The 20,892-nt window shown below is 43.9% G+C and overlaps 1 protein-coding gene across 1 annotated transcript; it reads left to right on the plus strand.

Moving 5' to 3' along the window:
• Positions 1-301: 301 nt before the first annotated feature.
• TLR7 (toll like receptor 7) lies at positions 302-4,316 on the plus strand (the record flags this gene model as incomplete). Its single annotated transcript, XM_075333816.1, is given in 2 exon segments — positions 302-3,251; positions 3,985-4,316. Coding segments are annotated over 2 exon segments (3,036 nt in total), but the record flags the coding sequence as incomplete, so codon positions are not given.
• Between the last annotated feature and the right edge of the window lie 16,576 nt (positions 4,317-20,892).

Genomic DNA, 20,892 nt, shown 5'->3' on the forward strand with positions numbered 1-20,892 from the left:
TTTTTAATCCATAAATATTTTATTTGTTACAAGGTTGCATTACATTGCAAATTGTTACTGCATGCCTAAAATCAATCAGAAATTATTTTTATATTTTTATCATAATGCTGTTGTATTAAAATGAATTGTCTTACACTATATTTGATTTTACCATTTCCAAAATACTTATAATAATCTACAATAGTCAATTGTATTTCATGTTTTGTAGATGGCTTCTATGTGCACATCAAAGAAGTTGTTCTTTTTGCTCTCAACATTTTTATTTTTTAAATTCCTTACGGCCGGGCTGTATAGAAAAACGCACTTACCTTGTGATGTGATAAACCAAGTTTCTACAGTTATTGTGGATTGTACTCATAGAGGTTTAACAGCAATTCCTCCTGGTCTCCCCATAAATACCACAAATTTAACACTAAACCTCAACAATATCAGAGAAATAAGTCCAGATGCATTTGTCAACCTCAGAGAACTTGTTGAAATTAGCCTTAAATGCAACTGTGTTCCTAGAAATTTAGCTCCTCCTAATGACGATGTATGTACTGAAGGATTACACATAATTAATGGAAGTTTTACGACACTAGATAAATTGCAATCACTCAATTTGGATGCAAATCAGATTATGGAGTTTCCTAAAGGACTGCCACCAAATTTGATACTTTTGAGTTTAGAAATAAAGAAAATATTTTCTATTTCCAAAGATAACTTTTTAGAAATACCTAACATCCAAATCCTTTATTTAGGAATGAACTGTTATTACAAAAACCCATGTAATATCCATTTTTATATTGAAAATGATGCTTTTAAAGATTTAAAGGAATTAGCGCTTCTCAACATGAAATCAAATAATATATCTTTTGTTCCAAGAGGACTGCCAAGCAGTTTGAAAGAACTTTATCTTTATAATAACAGGATTGAAGTCATTCACCAGTACGATTTTCAAAACTTGACCAAGCTAGAAGTTCTTGACCTAAGTGGCAATTGCCCAAAGTGCATCAATTCTCCATTTCCTTGTAGCCCATGTCCAAACAATGCTCCGATTGTGATAGCTGAAAATGCATTTGATAGTTTGAGAAATCTTAGAGTACTTCATCTTAACGGTAACTCTCTTCGTACAGTTTCTCACAGGTGGTTTACAAACATTAGCAATCTACAAGTGCTTGACCTTTCTCAAAATTTTCTAGCTCATTAAATTATAGAAGCAACATTTTTGCAGTATGTCCTAAGCCTCACAACTTTGGATCTTTCATATAACAATGAATTTGATGTGTACAATGCAGACTTAAATTTATCACAAACTTTTTCCAATTTAAAGTCTCTAGAGGTTTTACGTATTCGTGGATATGTTTTCCAGGAGTTGAAAAAGAGCAATCTTATCCCATTGGTAAATTTAGTTAATCTAACTATTTTGGACTTTGGAACTAATTTTATAACATCTGTTGACTTCAGTTTGTTTAAAACGTTTCATTCTCTGAAGTCAATTGGGCTTTCTAACAATAAAATATCTCCTACTGGAATCTCCGTTCTTGAATCTTGTTCAAATTCACAAGGATCTCCTACACTATATGGCTATACAAGATTTGAAGATGTCCATTATTTTAATTATGATGAACAACAGCCTACATGTAAACCCAAAATGGATGAAGATTCTGAGTTTCAGGAATATATGAATGACAATTGTCAATCATATGGCCCAATGTTGGATTTAAGCCAAAACAATATATTTTTCATTAAGCCCAATGACTTTATAGACCTAAGTTTTATTAAATGCCTCAACCTCTCTGGAAATGCAATGAGCCAATCCTTAAAGGGAATAGAATTTAAATATCTTAATAATTTAAAATACTTAGATTTTTCTAACAATCGTATTGATGTCTTATATTCAACTGAATTCGAGGAGCTCATAGAACTGGAAATTTTAGACCTTAGTTTTAACAAACAATACTTTCAAGTGGAAGGATTGACACACATGTTGAATTTCACAGGGAATCTAAGAAATCTAAAGAAGCTAATGATAAACTGGAATGAAATATCAACCTCTGCAAATAGACATATGGTTAGTCAATCAATGCATACATTGGAGTTCAAAGGTAATCGCTTAGATATTTTTTGGCAAGGGGGTGATAATAGATATTACCAATTCTTTCAACATTTAACTAAACTTGACAAACTAGATATTTCCTTTAACACTTTAACATATATACCTGCAGAGGTGTTTGAAAGCATGCCTTCCAATCTTACTGAACTCTGTTTATCTAACAACGTTTTGGAGATATTCAACTGGGAAAAGCTAAATATGCTAAGAAATCTTGACGTTCTAGACATCAGCCACAATCATTTGACTTCACTACCTCAATTGTCTAATTGCACCAATTCATTTAAAACACTAATCTTAAGCTATAACAGAATCAAGAAAATAGATTATGAATTTCATATTGAAGCCTATAGTTTAAAATATCTTGACTTAAGTTTCAATGAACTTGACCATATAGCCATCTGGCCTTTAGATGTAATAAATAATTTAGATATTCTCCTACTACATGGTAATCCATTTATTTGTAACTGTATTAATAGATGGTTAGTCTCCTGGATAGATGGCACAAATATTATTATACCTTACTTATCATCTGATGTTTTATGTGTTGGTCCAGGACAGTATGAAGGCAAAAACCTGATAGATTTTGACTATCATGCTTGTGAATGTGATTGGGGAACTTATCTCTTTTTATCATACATAGTTTTCACGTTAACCATATTAGTGGTGTCTTTATCAAGCAATTTCTTTTACTGGACTGTTTGGTATGTATATCACTTAACGCAAGCCAAATATAAAGGGTTTAGGAGATTACCTGAAACTTGCTATGATGCTTACATTGTATATGATACAGAAGATAAAGTAGTCTCAGATTGGGTATTACATGCGCTAATTGAAGTGCTTGAGAGACGTGGGGACAGAACATTTAAATTATGTCTTTCAGAAAGAGACTGGGATGCTGGGATACCCGTATTGGAAAATCTGTTAAATAGCATCCAGCTAAGCAGAAAAACCGTGTTAGTACTAGCTGACAAAAGTGTCAAAGCAGGATTTTTTAAGACTGCATTGTATATGGCGCATCAACGTCTCATTCAGGAAAAAATTGATGTTATCATTCTGATATATCTTGAGAAAATATTGTTGACTCCTAGATTCTTTAGAATGAGAAAAAGGTTATGTGGGAGCTCTGTTTTATATTGGCCCTCTAATCCTAAAGCTCAGAGTTAAGGCCCCGTCACACTAAGCAACATCGCTAGCAACATCGCTGGTAACGAACAACTTTTGTGACGTTGCTAGCGATGTTGCTGTGTGTGACATCCAGCAACAACCTGGCCCCTGCTGTGAGGTCATTGGTTGTTGCTGAATGTCCTGGGCCATTTTTTAGTTGTTGCTGTCCTGCTGTGAAGCACAGATCGCTGTGTGTGACAGCGAGACAGCAACAACTAATGTGCAGTGAGCAGGGAGCCAGCTTCTGCTGAGGCTGGTAACTAATGTAAACATCGGGTAACCAAGAAGCCCTGTCCTTGGTTACCCGATATTTACCTTTGATACCAGCCTCCTCCGCTCTCACTGCCTGTGCTGCCGGCTCCTGCTCTGTGCACAGATAGCTGCAGCACACATCAGGCAATTAACCCGATGTGTGCTGTAACTAGGAGAGCAAGGGGCCAGCGCTCAGTGTGCGCTGCTCCCTGCTCTGTGCACATTTAGCTGCAGCACACATCGGGTTAATTAACCTGATGTGTGCTGTAACTAGGAGACTGGGGGCTGGTCACTGGTTGCTGGTGAGCTCACCAGCAACTCGTGTAGCCACGCTCCAGCGATCCCTGCCAGGTCAGGTTGCTGGTGGGATCGCTGGAGCGTCGCAGTGTGACAGCTCACCAGCAACCTCCTAGCAACTTACCAGCGATCCCTATCGTTGTTGGGATCGCTGGTAAGTTGCTTAGTGTGACTGGACCTTTACTTTTGGCACTGCTTGACAACTGCTCTAAAAACTGATAACATAAAGGCATATCATGAAATGTTTCGAAATGATTATTAATACCGCATATAAATGAAGGTGTCTGTTTCACAAGTCAAGGAAAATGCGTAATAATATGGAGACATCTGTCATTCCAGAGTCTCATATAGAGTGTTAAAACTAAGTCATTGAGAAAGAAGATAAGGTCCAGATATTGTAATTAAAGTTTATGAAATGTGTTTTTTTCCAGTAGTACAACTTATCATGCGGTCAATGTGAAATTACTATGACAAATGACAACAGTACCTGACAAAATCATGCATCAAAATCCCCATACAAAGATCTTAAAGTGAATGTATCATCAATATTATTTTGCTGTAATTAAAACCAGTTATATAACAAAAAATGTTTATTTCCATAACTGTAGATTTATTTTATTTTCTGTACATGGTTATGTGGGCTACAATCCGCCCTGAGCTTCTGTTAACAGTATTTCAAAATATGCTTTAAAGGGACTCCTTTACCCTCAAAATGCATTTTAAATGATCCATAGTCATGCGCATAGCACAGTAAGGGGATAACCGAGAACCGAAGCTCCTAGACTGGCCCTCAGGTTAAGGGGGCCCTAGCTGTCCCTTATCCCAGGAGTACTTCTGATGTTGAAGATGTCTGGCTTCGGTGCTGTTACTGGCCAGCCCTGCTCTAATAGCCCCTCTCTCCTACCCCCAGGGAGGGCCATGACAGGAGGGATTAATCCACACAAAAAGACAGGGAAAAATCTCAAACTCATTATAAGTACACACAGAGCTATAGACAATGTGTGCTCAGGGGGAAATAAAGAACAAGGAAGAAATAAACAGACAACAAGAATATTTACACAACACACCATAAAATGCACAGAAGATTTCCAGAAACCAGACCACCACAGCACAAGGATTGGTATCACAACAAGCTATAATCGGCATGGAAGGATCAAATCTACTATCTTAAAAAGGGCAAGGAATAACTGTGATAGGTCTCTGACAACATGTGACTCCAGAGATCATCAATAGGCTAGCAGAACTTAACTTCTGCAAGTGTAAACAGCTTGGTCGATGCCAGAGTCTGTCTGAGAAACTCAGAAGTCTAACAGGAGACCAAGAGTGTAGTGTTAGAATGTGCTGTGTGAACAGAGTCAGATGCTGCCCTGACACTCAGTAAGGTCTGAGCTAAACCCTGTGCGACAGCTATACAGTAATATAGGGAACTTAGTCCGAGAATATAACTTTTCATTTGTGTGGCTTCAGTGCACTCTTGGTGTATCCAAGAGTTTGGCGCATCATTACGCTTCTTCATTTGCATATTGGGTGCCATCCCCTGATTCGTGATGAAAATGTGTGCTTCCCAGAGTGAGAACTGTCTGAATGCTGTCACAGCGCAGAGCATTCTTCTTCATGTCTTCTTTCTGCTGATGCTGCTCACTACACTAATTCACCCGTAAGTATAGCAAGTGGCTTCTGATATGATCTAAGATGAGATGAGGGGTAGAAAACATGTGCATCTCCAGCTTCGTATCTGATTATCCCCACTTCCAAATGTAATAATATTATACAGTCATTGGTGGTAATGGGTATACTCAAACATTTGGTGATGGAGTAAATTCAAGAGATGCACGTGTTTGCTTTTTGCCCTCTTGCTACACTTTCTGGGGTATTAGTGCAGCTAGAAGTGTCAGTAGGAAGAAGGCAGGTAGGAGAACATGGCCAGCCACTGTGTCTGTGCATGGTTGACACACACAGTGTCAGTGCACATGCACACACTGGTTGCACTCAGAAAATGCTTTGTCTTGGAAGTGAACACTGTCCATCAGAAGTGAATTTGAATATGCAAATAATGGTGCATAATTGGGCAGTGAAGCCCCCTGTATGAATTAAAATTTAATATTCTCAAGTACTGTACCAGTAAGAGTCATAGTGCTAGTATGATTTTTATACACCCTATATCACTGTTATCCCCTACCCATCATGACCAATAATGTTTTTCACTGAACCTTTTTCTTCCTCTTCTTGGAAATCAACCTGCAGCTGTTAAACATTTAAATACTTGTGTCAAACTCTGAGAGTGGGATATAACACTCAGTGGCAGAGAGTGTGCGTCATTCTTGGGCCCCATTGATGCATTCGGGAATTAATCGTGGAGCACCAATGGGTTGTCATGACAGCCAGAGGTCAGCTGATGATACCTGTGCCTGTCATTACGATCCTCCTGTGAATGAATACCAGCTGCGAGCTGATGCACCGCTCTGTACAGCACAACACACTGGATGATCACAGCTTCAGGCCTCCTAAAGAGACTATTAACAAAACAATTTTCAAACAGTGAGCCATAAATATAGACACGGGGTCAGCCTAGGTGTGGCTGAGCCAGTGTCTGCACTGCTCAAAAATATATCAACAGCAAGATGAAACTGAGTAATAGTGCAAAAAAGTACCATTTTTGTATTAGAATTCGCAAACAGGGATTTAAAAACAAAGATATATTAAAAACAACTACATGAGAGATGAGGGATGCTGAAGTAAATAGAGAGAGAATGACAGGGTCCCTTATAAAGTATGCGTAGCATGTATCCGACCCCAAAACCCTAATCATGCGCCAAAGGTAATGTTTAAAGTAAGAAATTAAAAATCCCAAACAAGACATCATAATTTAAAAACTGTGGGTAAAAATAGATGGCATATTAGTTCCGCGAAGGGCCATGATTACCTAAAGTGCAAGTGCAGAGGAACCAAAGTAAGAGCCTATTCTCACAGCATCACAGAGCCCCCAGGGACAAATGTAGAGACTACATCTAAAGAGACCAGTAAATCCAGAAAAAAGTAGGAAAAAAAAAGGTTTTAAACCCATCCTGTTTTCACCTTCATGACTTGGCCAAGTTTTGCAATTCTGACCAATGTTACTTTATCTATATATATATATATATATATATATATATATATATATATATATATATATATATAATTGCCTTATTCTGTCTGTCTGTCTTGCTCCAAAATTGTGTCCTTACAGTGACAACCGTCGGCCTGGCCCCGCCCCTCCACACGGATTGGCTGCTCGGCTCGGCCCCGCCCCCCGCATGGATTAACCGTTTGGCCAGGCCCAGCCCCCGCACGCGATGCCCGCTAGGCCACGCCCCCCGCACACGATGCCCGCTGGCCCCGCCCCTCGCATGATTTAACGGTTTGGCCAGGCCCGCCCCCCGCACGCGATGCCCACTAGGCCACGCCCCCACACGCGATGCTCGCTGGCCCCGCCCCCGCATGGATTAACCGTTTAGCCAGGCCGCCCCCCGCACGTGATGCCCTCTAGGCCATGCCCCCGCACGCGATGCCCGCTAGGCCATGCCCCCCGCACGCGATGTCCGCTAGGCCATGCCCCCGCATGCGATGCCCGCTAGGCCACGCCCCGCACGCGATGCCCGCTGGCCCCGCCCCCCGCATGGATTAACCGTTTGGCCAGGCCTGCCCCCCGCACGTGATGCCCGCTAGGCCACACCCCCTGCATGTGATGCCCGCTGGCTCCGCCCCCCGCATGGATTAACCGTTTGGCCAGGCCTGCCCACCGCACGTGATGCAAGCTAGTCCACGAACCCGCACGCGATGCCCACTAGGCCACGCCCCCGCACGCGATGCCCGCTAGGCCATGCCCCCCACACGTGATGCCCACTAACTAGGCCACGCCCCCCGCACGCAATCCCGCTAGGCCACGCCCCGCATGCGATGCCCACTAGGCCACGCCCCCCGCACACGATGGGCACCTGTATACCACCCCCCAGGACTACTCCCATTATACTCCTCTTTCCCCAGGACTACTCCTCCCATTATACTCCTATTATACTCCTCTCTGAGGGGTTCGCAGCATGGGGGGTGGACCACGATGGGGGATGAAACACGATGGGGGGTGCACAGCATGGGGGATGGAGCACGATGAGGGGTGCAGAATGGGGGATAGAGCACGATAGGGGGTGCGCAGAATGGGGGATGGAGCACGATGGGGGGTGCGTAGCATGGGGGATGGAGCACGATGGGGGTGGACCATGGGGGATGGAGCACGATGGGGGGCGCATAGCATGGGGGATGGAGCACGATGGGGAGTGCAGCATGGGGGATGGAGCACGATGGGGGGTGCAGCGTGGGGGATGGAGCACGATGGGGGGTGCCCAGAATGGGGGGATGAAACATGATGGGGGGTGCGCAGCATGGGGGATGGAGCATGATGGGGGGTGCGCAGCATGGGGGATGGAGCACGATGGGGGTGCGCAACATGGGGGAAGGAGCACGATGGGGAGTGCGCATCATGGGGGATGGAGCACTATGGGGGGTGCGCAGCATGGGGGATGGAGCACGATGGAGGGTGCGCAGCATGGGGGATGGAGTACGATGGGGGGTGCGCAGCATGGGGGATGGAGCACGATGGGGGGTGCGCAGCATGGGGGATGGAGCACGATGGGGGGTGCGCAACATGGGGGATGGAGCACGATGGGGGTGCGCAGCATGGGGGATGGAGCACGATGGGGGGTGCGCAGCATGGGGGATGGAGCACAATGGGGGGTGCGCAACATGGGGGATGGAGCACGATGGGGGGTTCGCAGCATGGGGGATGGCGCACGATGGGGGGTGCGCAACATGGGGGATGGAGCACGATGGGGGGGTTCGCAGCATGGGGGATGGCGCACGATGGGGGGTGCGCAACAAGGGGGATGGAGCACGATGGGGGGGTGCGCAGCATGGGGGATGGAACACAATGGGGGGTGCACACCTCCCCCCAAAACACACACACACTGCCACACACGCACCGCACAACACACCACACACACACTGGGAACCACAAACACCGCCCTACACAGACACCCACACACACACACAGACAACGCCACACACACACAACACCCAACACACAAACACCGCGGCACACACAAATATACGCACATACCGCACAACACACACACTGCACAAATCATACCTCCCCCAAAACACACACACGCACTCCACACCCACACAAACTGCGCACCACACACAAATAACGCTACAGACACACAGCGCTCCACAAACAACGCAACACACACAACGCAACACAAACAACACCGCTCTCACCCCCTCAAACCCAGACAACACCCAGAACATTTACAGCGCACTACACAAACACTGGCAACTACACACAACAACATCTATATATATAACATAATATTAAATCATACATTAACTACACAATACGTAAATTCTAGAATACCCGATGCGTAGAATCGGGCCACCTTCTAGTGAGGTTATAACTCTGGAACACTTCAACAGATCCCAGTGATCTAAAGAATGTTTTTTCTTGACATTGGATTTCATGTTAGTGGTCAATTTAGCATGATATTTTTCACATTTATTTGGGAAAAAAATCAGAAATTTGGCAAAAAGTTTAAACATTTTTCAACTTTACATTTTTAATAAGGATGAGCGAATGTATTCGCCACTATTCGGAATCCGATGAATAACAGGCTATTCGTACCATTCGGTATCCGACGAATAAATTAGCATCTGCACTGATACTTTCAGTTTCATTTCTGACTTTCTGGCGCCTGTTTTCTAGCCAATGAACACATCTGATGTTGCTTGCCCTCACAGTAATGCCGCAGCCATCTTTGTTGTGGTGTTACTGTGATTGGCTTGGCCGCACAGCGTCATAGGGGCTATATATGCCAGCGGCCATTTTGTGAACATGCAGTCATTGGGGAGCTAGCAGTGTAGATAGACTGTATTGTGTGCGGGGGAGAGTTTGTAGATTCAACTAATAAATAGTCCTTCTAAGGGCTGAAGACAGTGTACAGTAGCTGCTAGCAGCTCCTTAAATCGCCAGGCTGCAAAACAGTGAATGCGGACCCAACTATAGGGCCAGTGTTAGTGCAGTGCTTTGTTAGTGCGCTTGCACTGAATTTTTGTTGCATTCTGCATGCTTTTTTGACAAACAGAATGCAAGTCTTTTGGTCTCTCTCTTTCTGTCTGTTGGTCTCTCCCTCTCCACCCCTCCCTCATACTCACCGATCACTGACTGATCACCGGCGCAATGCTGCACAGCTGTCACAAAGCTCCGGTGGCTTCTCCTGCTTTCGAAAATGCCGGCCGCTCATTATTCCATCACTGCTTCCCCCGCCCACCGGCGCCCATGATTGGTTGCATTTAAACGAGCCCCCACACTGAGTGACAGCTGTCTCACTGCAATCAATCACAGCCGCCGGTGGGCGGGTCTATGTAGTGCAGTAAAATAAATAAATAATTAAAAACAACCAGCGTATGGTCCCCCCAATTTTGATACCAGCCAAGGTAAAGCCACACAGCTGAATGGTGGTATTCTCAGGATGGGGAACCCCACATTATGGGGAGCCCCCCAGCCTAAAAGTATCAGCCATCAGCTGCCCGAAATTGGAATTGCCACATCAATTAGATGCGACAGTCCCGCGACTCTACCCGGCTCATCCCGAATTGCCCTGGTGCGGTGGCAACCGGGGTAATAAGGAGTTAATGGCAGACAAACTGCCACTAAATCCTAGGTTAATCATGGCAGGCGTCTATGAGACATCCCCCATGATTAACCGGTAAGGGAAAGTAAATAATTACATACATCCGAAAAAATCCTTTATTTGGAATAAAAGACAAAAAACCCCACCCTTTTTCATCACTTTATTAAAATCCCCAAATACCCCTCCAGGTTCGGCGTAATCCACATGAGGTCACACAACTCTTTCAGCTCTGCTACATGAAGCTGACAGGAGCGGCCACAGACCACGACCGCTCTAAGTGAGCTCCACGCAGCAACTGAAGTGAGTCGTGCTGTCAGCGATGACATCACTCAGGTTACCCGCGGCAACTGCTCTCAGGTGGAGGACTACAGCTGACCGTGGGTAACCTGAGTGACAGCACCAATTATCGCGCGGCTCACTTCAGTCATTTGAGTCCTTCACCTGTGATCACAAATCAGGCAACGGCACACAGACAGAGCTGCACGATGACAATGAAGTCGGGTGAAGTTCATCCCAGTTCATTCTGATCGCGCGGCTCTGTCTCGCAGCTAGCCATGCTCTAAGGGGATGTAGCAGAGCCGAGTGGGACTGCACTGTCAAAAATGCATTCAAAATGCATCTAAAACGTAGTGTTTTGGATGCTTTTTGAAACGCACATCCAGTGACAAAACGCTGCTTTTTATTTGTCATGCCAAAACGCAACGTGCGACTGCGCACATACCATTAAAGTTATTAGGCACTACAAACTGTTTCTTATCAATTTCCCCTCTTTTACTTTGGTTTGAGAGCTGTTCTGACGATTACGTAAAAGCTGCGTGCTGCTCTGAGCACGTTATTCCAAGACACCAGAAATGCAGTCACGCACCTTCTACATGCTGTGCCCATACTGTTTATGCCTTTTCCCATCCATTTCATCCTTTTCCTCAGTCACCAGAGCTTGCTGTTAGGTCCAACGTGAAATTATTGGGGTTTCCCATAGACTTACATTGCACATTGAATATTTGCGAATAGTCGAATAGTGGCGACCTATTCGTCGGATATTCGCAAAGTTGGATATTTTGGTATTCGATCATCCCTAACTTTTAACCTTTAAACCACAGTTACAGTGGGTATGGAAAGTATTCAGACCCCTTTAAATTTTTCACGCTTTGTTTCATTGCAGCCATTTGATAAATTCAAAAAAGTTCATTTTTTTTCTCATTAATGTACACTCTGCACCCCATCTTGAAAGAAAACAAACAAATGTAGACATTTTTGCAAATGTATTAAACAAGAAAAACTGAAATATCACATGGTCATAAGTATTCAGACCCTTTGCTCAGACACTCATATTTAAGTCACATGCTGTCCATTTCCTTTTGATCCTTCTTGAAATGGTTCTACTCCTTTGGAGTCAAGTTGTCTTTAATTAAACTGATAGGACCTGATTTGGAAAGGCACACACCTGTCTATATAAGGCCTAACAGCTTACAGTGCATGTCAGACCAAATGAGAATCATGAGGTCAAAGGAATTGCTCAAGAAGCTCAGGTACAGAATTGTGGCAGAGATTTGGCCAAGGTTACAAAATAATTTCTGCAGTACTCAAGGTTCCTAAGAGCATAGTGACTTCCATAATCCTTAAATGGAAAAAGTTTGGGACCTGCAGAACTCTTCCTAGACCAGGTCGTCCAGCCAAACTGAGCAATCAAGGGAGAAGAGCCTTTGTGAGAGAGGTAAAGAAGAACCCCAAGATCATTGTGGCTGAGCTCCAGAGATGCAGTAGGGAGATGGAAGAAAGTTCCACAAAGTCAACTATCACTGCAGTCCTCCTCCAGTCAGGCCTTTATGGCAGAGTGGCCCAACAGAAGCCTCTCCTCAGTGCAAGACATAAAAAAAACGCATGAAGAACTCCCAGAAATAACATTCTCTGGTCTGATGAGACGAAGATAGAACTTTTTGGTAATAATTCTAAGCAGTATGTGTGGAGAAAATCAGGCACTGCTGATCACTTGCCCAATATAATCCCAACAGTGAAACATGGTGGTGGCAGCATAATGCTATGGGAGTGTTTTTCAGCTGCAGGGAGAGGATGACTGGTTGCAACTGAAGGAAAGATGAATGCAGCCAAGTACTGAGATATCCTGAAATAAAACCTCTTCCAAAGTGCTCTAGACCTCAGATTTGGCCAAAGGTTCACCTTCCAACAAGACAATGACCCTAAGTACACAGCTAAAATAACAAAGGTGTGGCTTCAGAACAACTCCGTGACCATTCGTGACTGGCCCAGCCAGAGCCCTGATCTAAACCAAATCTCTGGAGAGACCTGAAAATGGCTGTCCACCAACGATCACTATTAGGGATGGGCGATCCCCCCGATGGTCAGGATCGGGAAGACTCACCCGATCATTTTGTAAAGATTGTGATCGGGATCGAGATAACACGATCTTGCATCCCGATCACCAATCATTAACTTTACAGTTACGGAATGGGGCGGGTGGGCTGTAAATACAGAATACAGTTAATAATAAACATTATCATTATACTTACAGGTCCCATGACGCGTCCTGCAGACGCTGTCTCCCGCTGCTTCTGCTGCAAGTATGATCATTGCTGTGCCGCCCAGTAACAAAAAGACCTTCTGTGATGTCATTGCATGGGACCAGTCACGTGTTAATGCTGTATGATCTCATTGGCTACAGACTGGGTCACATGGCTATGACGTCATGCTAGGTCCTGTCAGTGCATTTCGCCGGTACGCATTGCTCGCCCAAGTATCTCAGTACTCAGTACACTCTGTGACCACAGTGTACCGGTGAGATGCACGGGCACATGCTCTGTTCCCCGTCCCTGCATGTCGGCACTCTTTACAGGGTCAGCCCGCATGCAGGGATTAGCTGCCACAGCCGGTGAATCGCGGCGCCGGGAATCAGGTGATCGGAGATCACGTTGCTATAGTAAGTAACCCGCTCGCAGATTACTGTGGCAGCGGTGACGTCACCGCTTACCAACCTGCAGCCTCTGCTCACTCATGGAGTGATTGCACAGCACAGGGGAGCAGAAGAGTCTTCCTCCCCTGTGCTATCTGATATAGCAGAGCTAGATTGGTTGAAGAAGACAGAAGACCAGGGTCATGGAGGGGTGAGAGGGAGTTATAAACATGGAGTCCCTAAGTGTATCAGTGTATTTATTTATAATAAAGATATTTTTTTTCTGTGGGGTGTCTTTTTTAACCCTTTATTGGAGATTCTTAATGGCCGGATCAAATTTGGCTTGACATTAAGAATCTTGGGCTTAATACCAACTGGTAAAACAAAGCTGGTATTAACCCCTTATTACCCAGCATCCGCTGAAGAGTTGGATACAGCACCAGAAGATGGCGCTTTATGACAGCGCCATTTTCTGGAGTGGCTGCGGACTGCAATTTGCAGCGGGGAGGGCCCAGACATCTTTGGCCATCCTACGCTGCGGATTCCAATCCCCAGCTGCCTAGTTATACCTGGCTAGCCAAAAAATTTGGCCGAAGCCCACAACGTTATTTTTTTTTAATTTTTTCATGAACCGGGTACAAATAGGCAGCTGGGGTTTGGGGGTAGCACGTACCTGCTTGCTGCACCTGGCTAGCATAAAACAATATGGCGAAGTACACGTCATTTTTTTTTTTAGTTTTTGGGCAAAAAACTTAAGAGAAAGAGGGCTTCCCTGGATTTTCCTTTGCCAGTGAAGGTAACAGCAAGCACTGGGCAATAGAAAATGCAGCGGGAGCCCACACATTTTTTTTTATTATTTTTTTAAATAACTGAAAAAAAAATGTACTTCCATGTATTTTGATTGCCAGCCAAGGTAAAGCCAGGCAGCTGGGGGTTGGGATTCTCGGCAGTCTGCAGCCACCCGTGGAAATGGCGCATTGTTTCTTAGCGCCATTTCCACGCACTTTACCCGGCTCGTCCAGTGGCCTTAATGCAGTGGCACGCTGGGTAATAAATGGAATAATACTGGCTTTGTATTCTCAGATAGTACTAAGCCCGAAATTCATGGTGTCACACCAAATTAGATATGGCCACCATGAATTTCTGGTAAACAGTAAAAAAAACACAACACAGAGAATTATTTTTTTTATTAGAAATAAAACAAAAAAAAACATTTAGAGACTCCATCTTTATTATAAAAACAATCCTTAGTCCAACGTAATCCACAGGGACAGCAATGTGAACACAGTCTATACAAAGTGAGAAGCACAGAGAGCCAAGTCAGCACTGCTACATTGCTCTCTACAGAGCGAGGTGCAGGCTAACAGTGAGGGGATGATTGCACTTGTGTCTCGCATTGCATCAACCACCACGGACTGATCTCAGGACAGAAGTGCTTTAGCTGCATGGAAACACAGGCAGCCAACCGCTCCTGTGGGGGGATGTGATGCAACACTCACACAGTGACCATGAAAGTTCAGTTACCAGGACCTTCGATGACGTTATAGTCATGTGACCAGTCTGTAAGCCAATCAACATTCACACCAGATGGTCACATGCTATGACGCCATTGAAGGTCCTGCAAATCACTGCTGGTTATTGGCGGCCCAGCAATGATCGGACACAGAAGCAGGAGCTATCGGGAGTCTGCAGGATGCGTCGCAGGACCTGTAAGTATAATGACAATGTTTTTTAATAATGTGCTTTTTTTTTTTTTTTACAGCTCATGATGACTCAATCTGGACCTGATCTGGACCCGGTCTGTAACACGAGCTTCCCAGGAAAGCTTGTGGCTGGGATCGTGTACACGATCACTATGTGATATTGCCCATCCCTAATCACCATCCAATCTGACAGAACTGGAGAGGATCTACAAGGAAAAATGGCAGAGGATCCCCAAATCAGATGTGAAACACTTGTTGGATCCTTCCCAAGAAGACTCATGACTGTACTAGCAGAAATACTTTTGTAACCCTAGCCAGATCTGTGCCTTGCCACAATTCTGTCTCTGAGCTCCTTGGGCAGTTCCTTTGACCTCATGATTCTCATTTGTTCTGACATGCACTGTGAGCTGTGAAGTCTTATATAGACAGGTGTGTGCCTTTCCAAATCAAGTCCTATCGATTTAATTAAACACAGCTGAACTCCAAAGAAGGAGTAGAACTGTTCAAGAAGGATCACAAGGAAATGGACAGCATTTGACTTAAATATGAGTGTCTGAGCAAAGGGTCTGAATACTTATGACCATGTGATATTTCAGTTTTTCTTGTTTAATAAATTTGCAAAAATTTCTGCATTTCTGTTTTTTTGTCAAGATGGGGTGCAGAGTGTACATTAATGAGACAAAAAATGAACTTTTTTGAATTTACCAAATGGCTGTAATGAAACAAAGAGTGAAAAATTTAAAGGGGTCTGAATACTTTCCGCACCCACTGTATATCAGACAAAATAATTCATAACATTTTCCAATTGTAAACTTTAGATCAGCACAATTTTTGAAACAATTTTTTGTTAGAAAGTTAGAAGGGTTGAAAGTTTATCAGCAATTTCTAATTTTTGGAACAAAATTTTCCAAAACCAATTTGTTAGCTGACACTATGTCGTGTTTGGAGAGCCCTGATGTGCCTAAACAGTGGAAACACCCTCACAAGTGACCGCATTTTGGAAACTAGACCTCCATGAAATTTATCTAGAGGTGTAGTGAGCATTTTGAACCACCAATTGCGTCACAGAATTTTATAACATTGAGCCATGAAAATGAAAAAATACTTTTTTTTTCACAAAGATGTTCTTTTGGTCTCAACTTTTTCAATTTGACAAGGACAACAGGATAAAATGGACCGCAAAATGTATTGGGCAATTTTTCCTGAGGATGCTAAGACCACACATATGGTAGAAACCATTGTTTGGGCGCACAGCAGGGCTCAGAAGGGAAGGAGCGTCATCTGACTTAACGAATTGGCTGTAATTGTTAGCTGATACCATGTCAGGTTTGGAGAGCCGCTGATGTACAAAAACTTTGGAAACCCCACACAAGTGACCTAATTTTGGGAACTAGACCCCCCCAAGGAATTTATCTTGATGTGTGAGCACTTTGAACCTCCAGGTACTTCACAGAATTTTATAATGTTGAACTATGAAAATGAAAAAAATACTAAAAATACTTTTCTTCCACAAAAATGTTTTTTTTTGCCTCAATTTTTTCATTTTGACAAGGATAACAGGATAAAATGGACCCCAGCATTTGTTGGGCAATTTCTCCTGAGTTCGATAATACACCATATGTGTCGGTAAACCACTGTTTTGATGCACAGCAGGACTTGGAAGGGAAGGACCGTCATTTAACTTTTAAAAACAATTTTTGGCTGGAATGGTTAGCTGACATCATGTCATGTTTGGAGAGCCCCCGATGTGTCAAAACAGTGGAAACACCCCACAAGTGACCCCATTATGGAAACTAGACCCCCCCCAAGGAATTTATCTAGATGTGTGGTGAGCACTTTGAACTCAGTGACATAAGGGGGATGGGGTTTGGAGGGGGATTTGGATTGGCTGGCAAAGAGCAGGGACAGGAACAAAAATAAAATCTACTAACAGGATCAGAATCAGACAGCAGGAACAATAGGAGGACCAGATTATTGGATCGCAAAGGTATTGGGGCCAGCTCACCGGATCGCAGGAGCAGGGGGGACAGATTGCAGGAGCAGGGGGGACAGATCGCAGGAGCAGGGAAGAGAGATCACCAGAAGGACCGAATCTCAGGAGAGACTGATCACTGGATCCAGGAACACAAGGAGTGGTGTCACAAGCAGGCATCGCTTGTGGTAGCTCAGATCCTAGCAAGATGGCGGCACAGATCAGCATGAGGACCACTGTCCTCACATCTCTTAACCAGAATGAGGCTGAGGAGGGCGGACATTGCAGGGTCAAATCGCCCCTCTGCACGCTGTTGCAGTAATAATCATAGCTGGAGCTCAATGTTTCAGGGAATTATATTTCCTGAAATATTGAAACTGCTGTTCAGAATTGAACAGCTAATCACAGGTATCATAGTTGCAGGGTGGCGACACCCCCCCACCCCCGAGGTCATGCTCTGGTCCCACGCTGTTAGAAACAGCAGGTACCTTGATGTGATCGCTGTTGCTATGGCCGCGGCAGCTACATCATTGTTAGGATTTACAGTTAGGTCCAGAAATATTTGGACAGTAACACAATTTTCGCGAGTTGGGCTCTGCATGCCACCACATTGGATTTGAAATGAAATCTCTACAACAGAATTCAAGTGCAGATTGTAACGTTTAATTTGAAGGTTTGAACAAAAATATCTGATAGAAATTGTAGGAATTGTACACATTTCTTTACAAACACTCCACATTTTAGGAGGTCAAAAGTAATTGGACAAATAAACCAAACCCAAACAAAATATTTTTATTTTCAATATTTTGTTGCGAATCCTTTGGAGGCAATCACTGCCTTAAGTCTGGAACCCATGGACATCACCAAACGCTGGGTTTCCTCCTTCTTAATGCTTGGCCAGGCCTTTACAGCCACAGCCTTCAGGTCTTGCTTGTTTGTGGGTCTTTCCGTCTTAAGTCTGGATTTGAGCAAGTGAAATGCATGCTCAATTGGGTTAAGATCTGGTGATTGACTTGGCCATTGCAGAATGTTCCACTTTTTTGCACTCATGAACTCCTGGGTAGCTTTGGCTGTATGCTTGGGGTCATTGTCCATCTGTACTATGAAGCACCGTCCGATCAACGTTGCGGCATTTGGCTGAATCTGGGCTGAAAGTATATCCCGGTACACTTCAGAATTCATCCGGCTACTCTTGTCTGCTGTTATGTCATCAATAAACACAAGTGACCCAGTGCCATTGAAAGCCATGCATGCCCATGCCATCACGTTGCCTCCACCATGTTTTACAGAGGATGTGGTGTGCCTTGGATCATGTGCCGTTCCCTTTCTTCTCCAAACTTTTTTCTTCCCATCATTCTGGTACAGGTTGATCTTTGTCTCATCTGTCCATAGAATACTTTTCCAGAACTGAGCTGGCTTCATGAGGTGTTTTTCAGCAAATTTAACTCTGGCCTGTCTATTTTTGGAATTGATGAATGGTTTGCATCTAGATGTGAACCCTTTGTATTTACTTTCATGGAGTCTTCTCTTTACTGTTGACTTAGAGACAGATACACCTACTTCACTGAGAGTGTTCTGGACTTCAGTTGATGTTGTGAATGGGTTCTTCTTCACCAAAGAAAGTATGCGGCGATCATCCACCACTGTTGTCATCCGTGGACGCCCAGGCCTTTTTGAGTTCCCAAGCTCACCAGTCAATTCCTTTTTTCTCAGAATGTACCCGACTGTTGATTTTGCTACTCCAAGCATGTCTGCTATCTCTCTGATGGATTTTTTCTTTTTTTTCAGCCTCAGGATGTTCTGCTTCACCTCAATTGAGAGTTCCTTAGACCGCATGTTGTCTGGTCACAGCAACAGCTTCCAAATGCAAAACCACACACCTGTAATCAACCCCAGATTTTTTAAGTACTTCATTGATTACAGGTTAACGAGGGAGACGCCTTCAGAGTTAATTGCAGCCCTTAGAGTCCCTTGTCCAATTACTTTTGGTCCCTTGAAAAAGAGGAGGCTATGCATTACAGAGCTATGATTCCTAAACCCTTTCTCCGATTTGGATGTGAAAACTCTCATATTGCAGCTGGGAGTGTGCACTTTCAGCCCATATTATATATATAATTGTATTTCTGGGCATGTTTTTGTAAACAGCTAAAATAACAAAACTTGTGTCACTGTCCAAATATTTCTGGCCCTGACTGTACATACCGTATATGTCCTAGGTCGGTAAGTACCTCCAATCTAGGACGTATATGTCCGTCCAAGGTTGGGAAGAGGTTAAAAATATGAAAAATATAAAAAAAACCATTAAGGTTCAAATAACCATCCCTTTAACCCATTAAAAATGAAACAATAAAAAATAAACATTTTTGGTATCACTACTTTCAGAAATGTCTGATCTATCAAAATATAAAACAAAATAGTCCGCCAAAATTGCTTTTTTTGGCCTCTACAACATTGAAATAAAATACAATAAAAGGCAATCAAAACATTGTATCTACCCTAAAATGGTATGTGTAACAACGTCAGCTCAGGGCGCTAAAATAAGTAATCACACAGCCCCAGATCCTGAAAAACAAAAACATTATGGGTCTCTGAAAACAGCAACAAATGCAAAAACTTTTATTTTTTTTCTATATATTTTTGACTTTCACCACTTAAATAAAAAAAATATATATACTTGCTTCATATCTACGTGGTTCAACTGACCTGGAAATCATATCCCTAAGTCATTTTTACCATATCGTGAATTTGAAAAACAAAGACCCCCCCAAAAAAATCGAGAAATTGCACTTTTTTTTCAAATTTCACTGGTAAAATTAATGGAGTCATTCAAAATTACAACATGTCCTCAAAATACAAGCCCTTATACTGCTGTATTGATGGAAAAATAAAAAAGTTATGACTCTTAAGGCCCCGTCACACTAAGCAACATCGCTAGCAACATCGCTGCTAACGAACAACTTTTGTGACGTTGCTAGCGATGTTGCTGTGTGTGACATCCAGCAACAACCTGGCCCCTGCTGTGAGGTTGTTGGTTGTTGCTGAATGTCCTGGGCCATTTTTTAGTTGTTGCTGTCCCTCTGTGAAGCACAGATCGCTGTGTGTGACAGCGAGACAGCAACAACTAAATGTGCAGGCAGCAGGAGCCGGCTTCTGCGGAGGCTGGTAACCACAGTAAACATTGGGTAACCAAGAAGCCCTGTCCTTGGTTACCCGATATTTACCTTTGTTACCAGCCTCCGCCGCTCTCACTGTCAGTGCCGGCTCCTGCTCTGTGCACATGTAGCTGCAGGACACATCGGGTTAATTAACCCGATGTGTGCTGTAGCTAGGAGAGCAGGGAGCCAGCGCTAAGCATTGTGCGCTGCTCCCTGCTCTGTGCACATTTAGCTGCAGTACACATCGGGTAATTAACCCGATGTGTGCTGTAACTAGGAGAGCAAGGAGCCAGCGCTAAGCGGTGTGCGCTGCTCCCTGCTCTGTGCAGCTGCACCCTGTACTCTATACCCTATATATGTACCCTGTGCAGCTGCACCCGGTGTGCGCTGCTCCCTGCTCTGTGCACATGTAGCTGCAGCACACATCGGGTAATTAACCCGATGTGTGCTGTAACTAGGAGAGCAGGGAGCCAGCGCTCAGTGTGCGAGGCTCCCTGCTCTCTGCACGTGTAGCTGCGTGCGCTAGTAACCAAGGTAAATATCGGGTTGGTTACCCGATATTTACCTTAGTTACCAAGCGCAGCATCTTCCACGCGGCGCTGGGGGCTGGTCACTGGTTGCTGGTGA

Source organism: Anomaloglossus baeobatrachus, chromosome 2 (genome assembly GCF_048569485.1).
Source record: "Anomaloglossus baeobatrachus isolate aAnoBae1 chromosome 2, aAnoBae1.hap1, whole genome shotgun sequence".
Lineage (NCBI taxonomy): Eukaryota > Metazoa > Chordata > Amphibia > Anura > Aromobatidae > Anomaloglossus > Anomaloglossus baeobatrachus.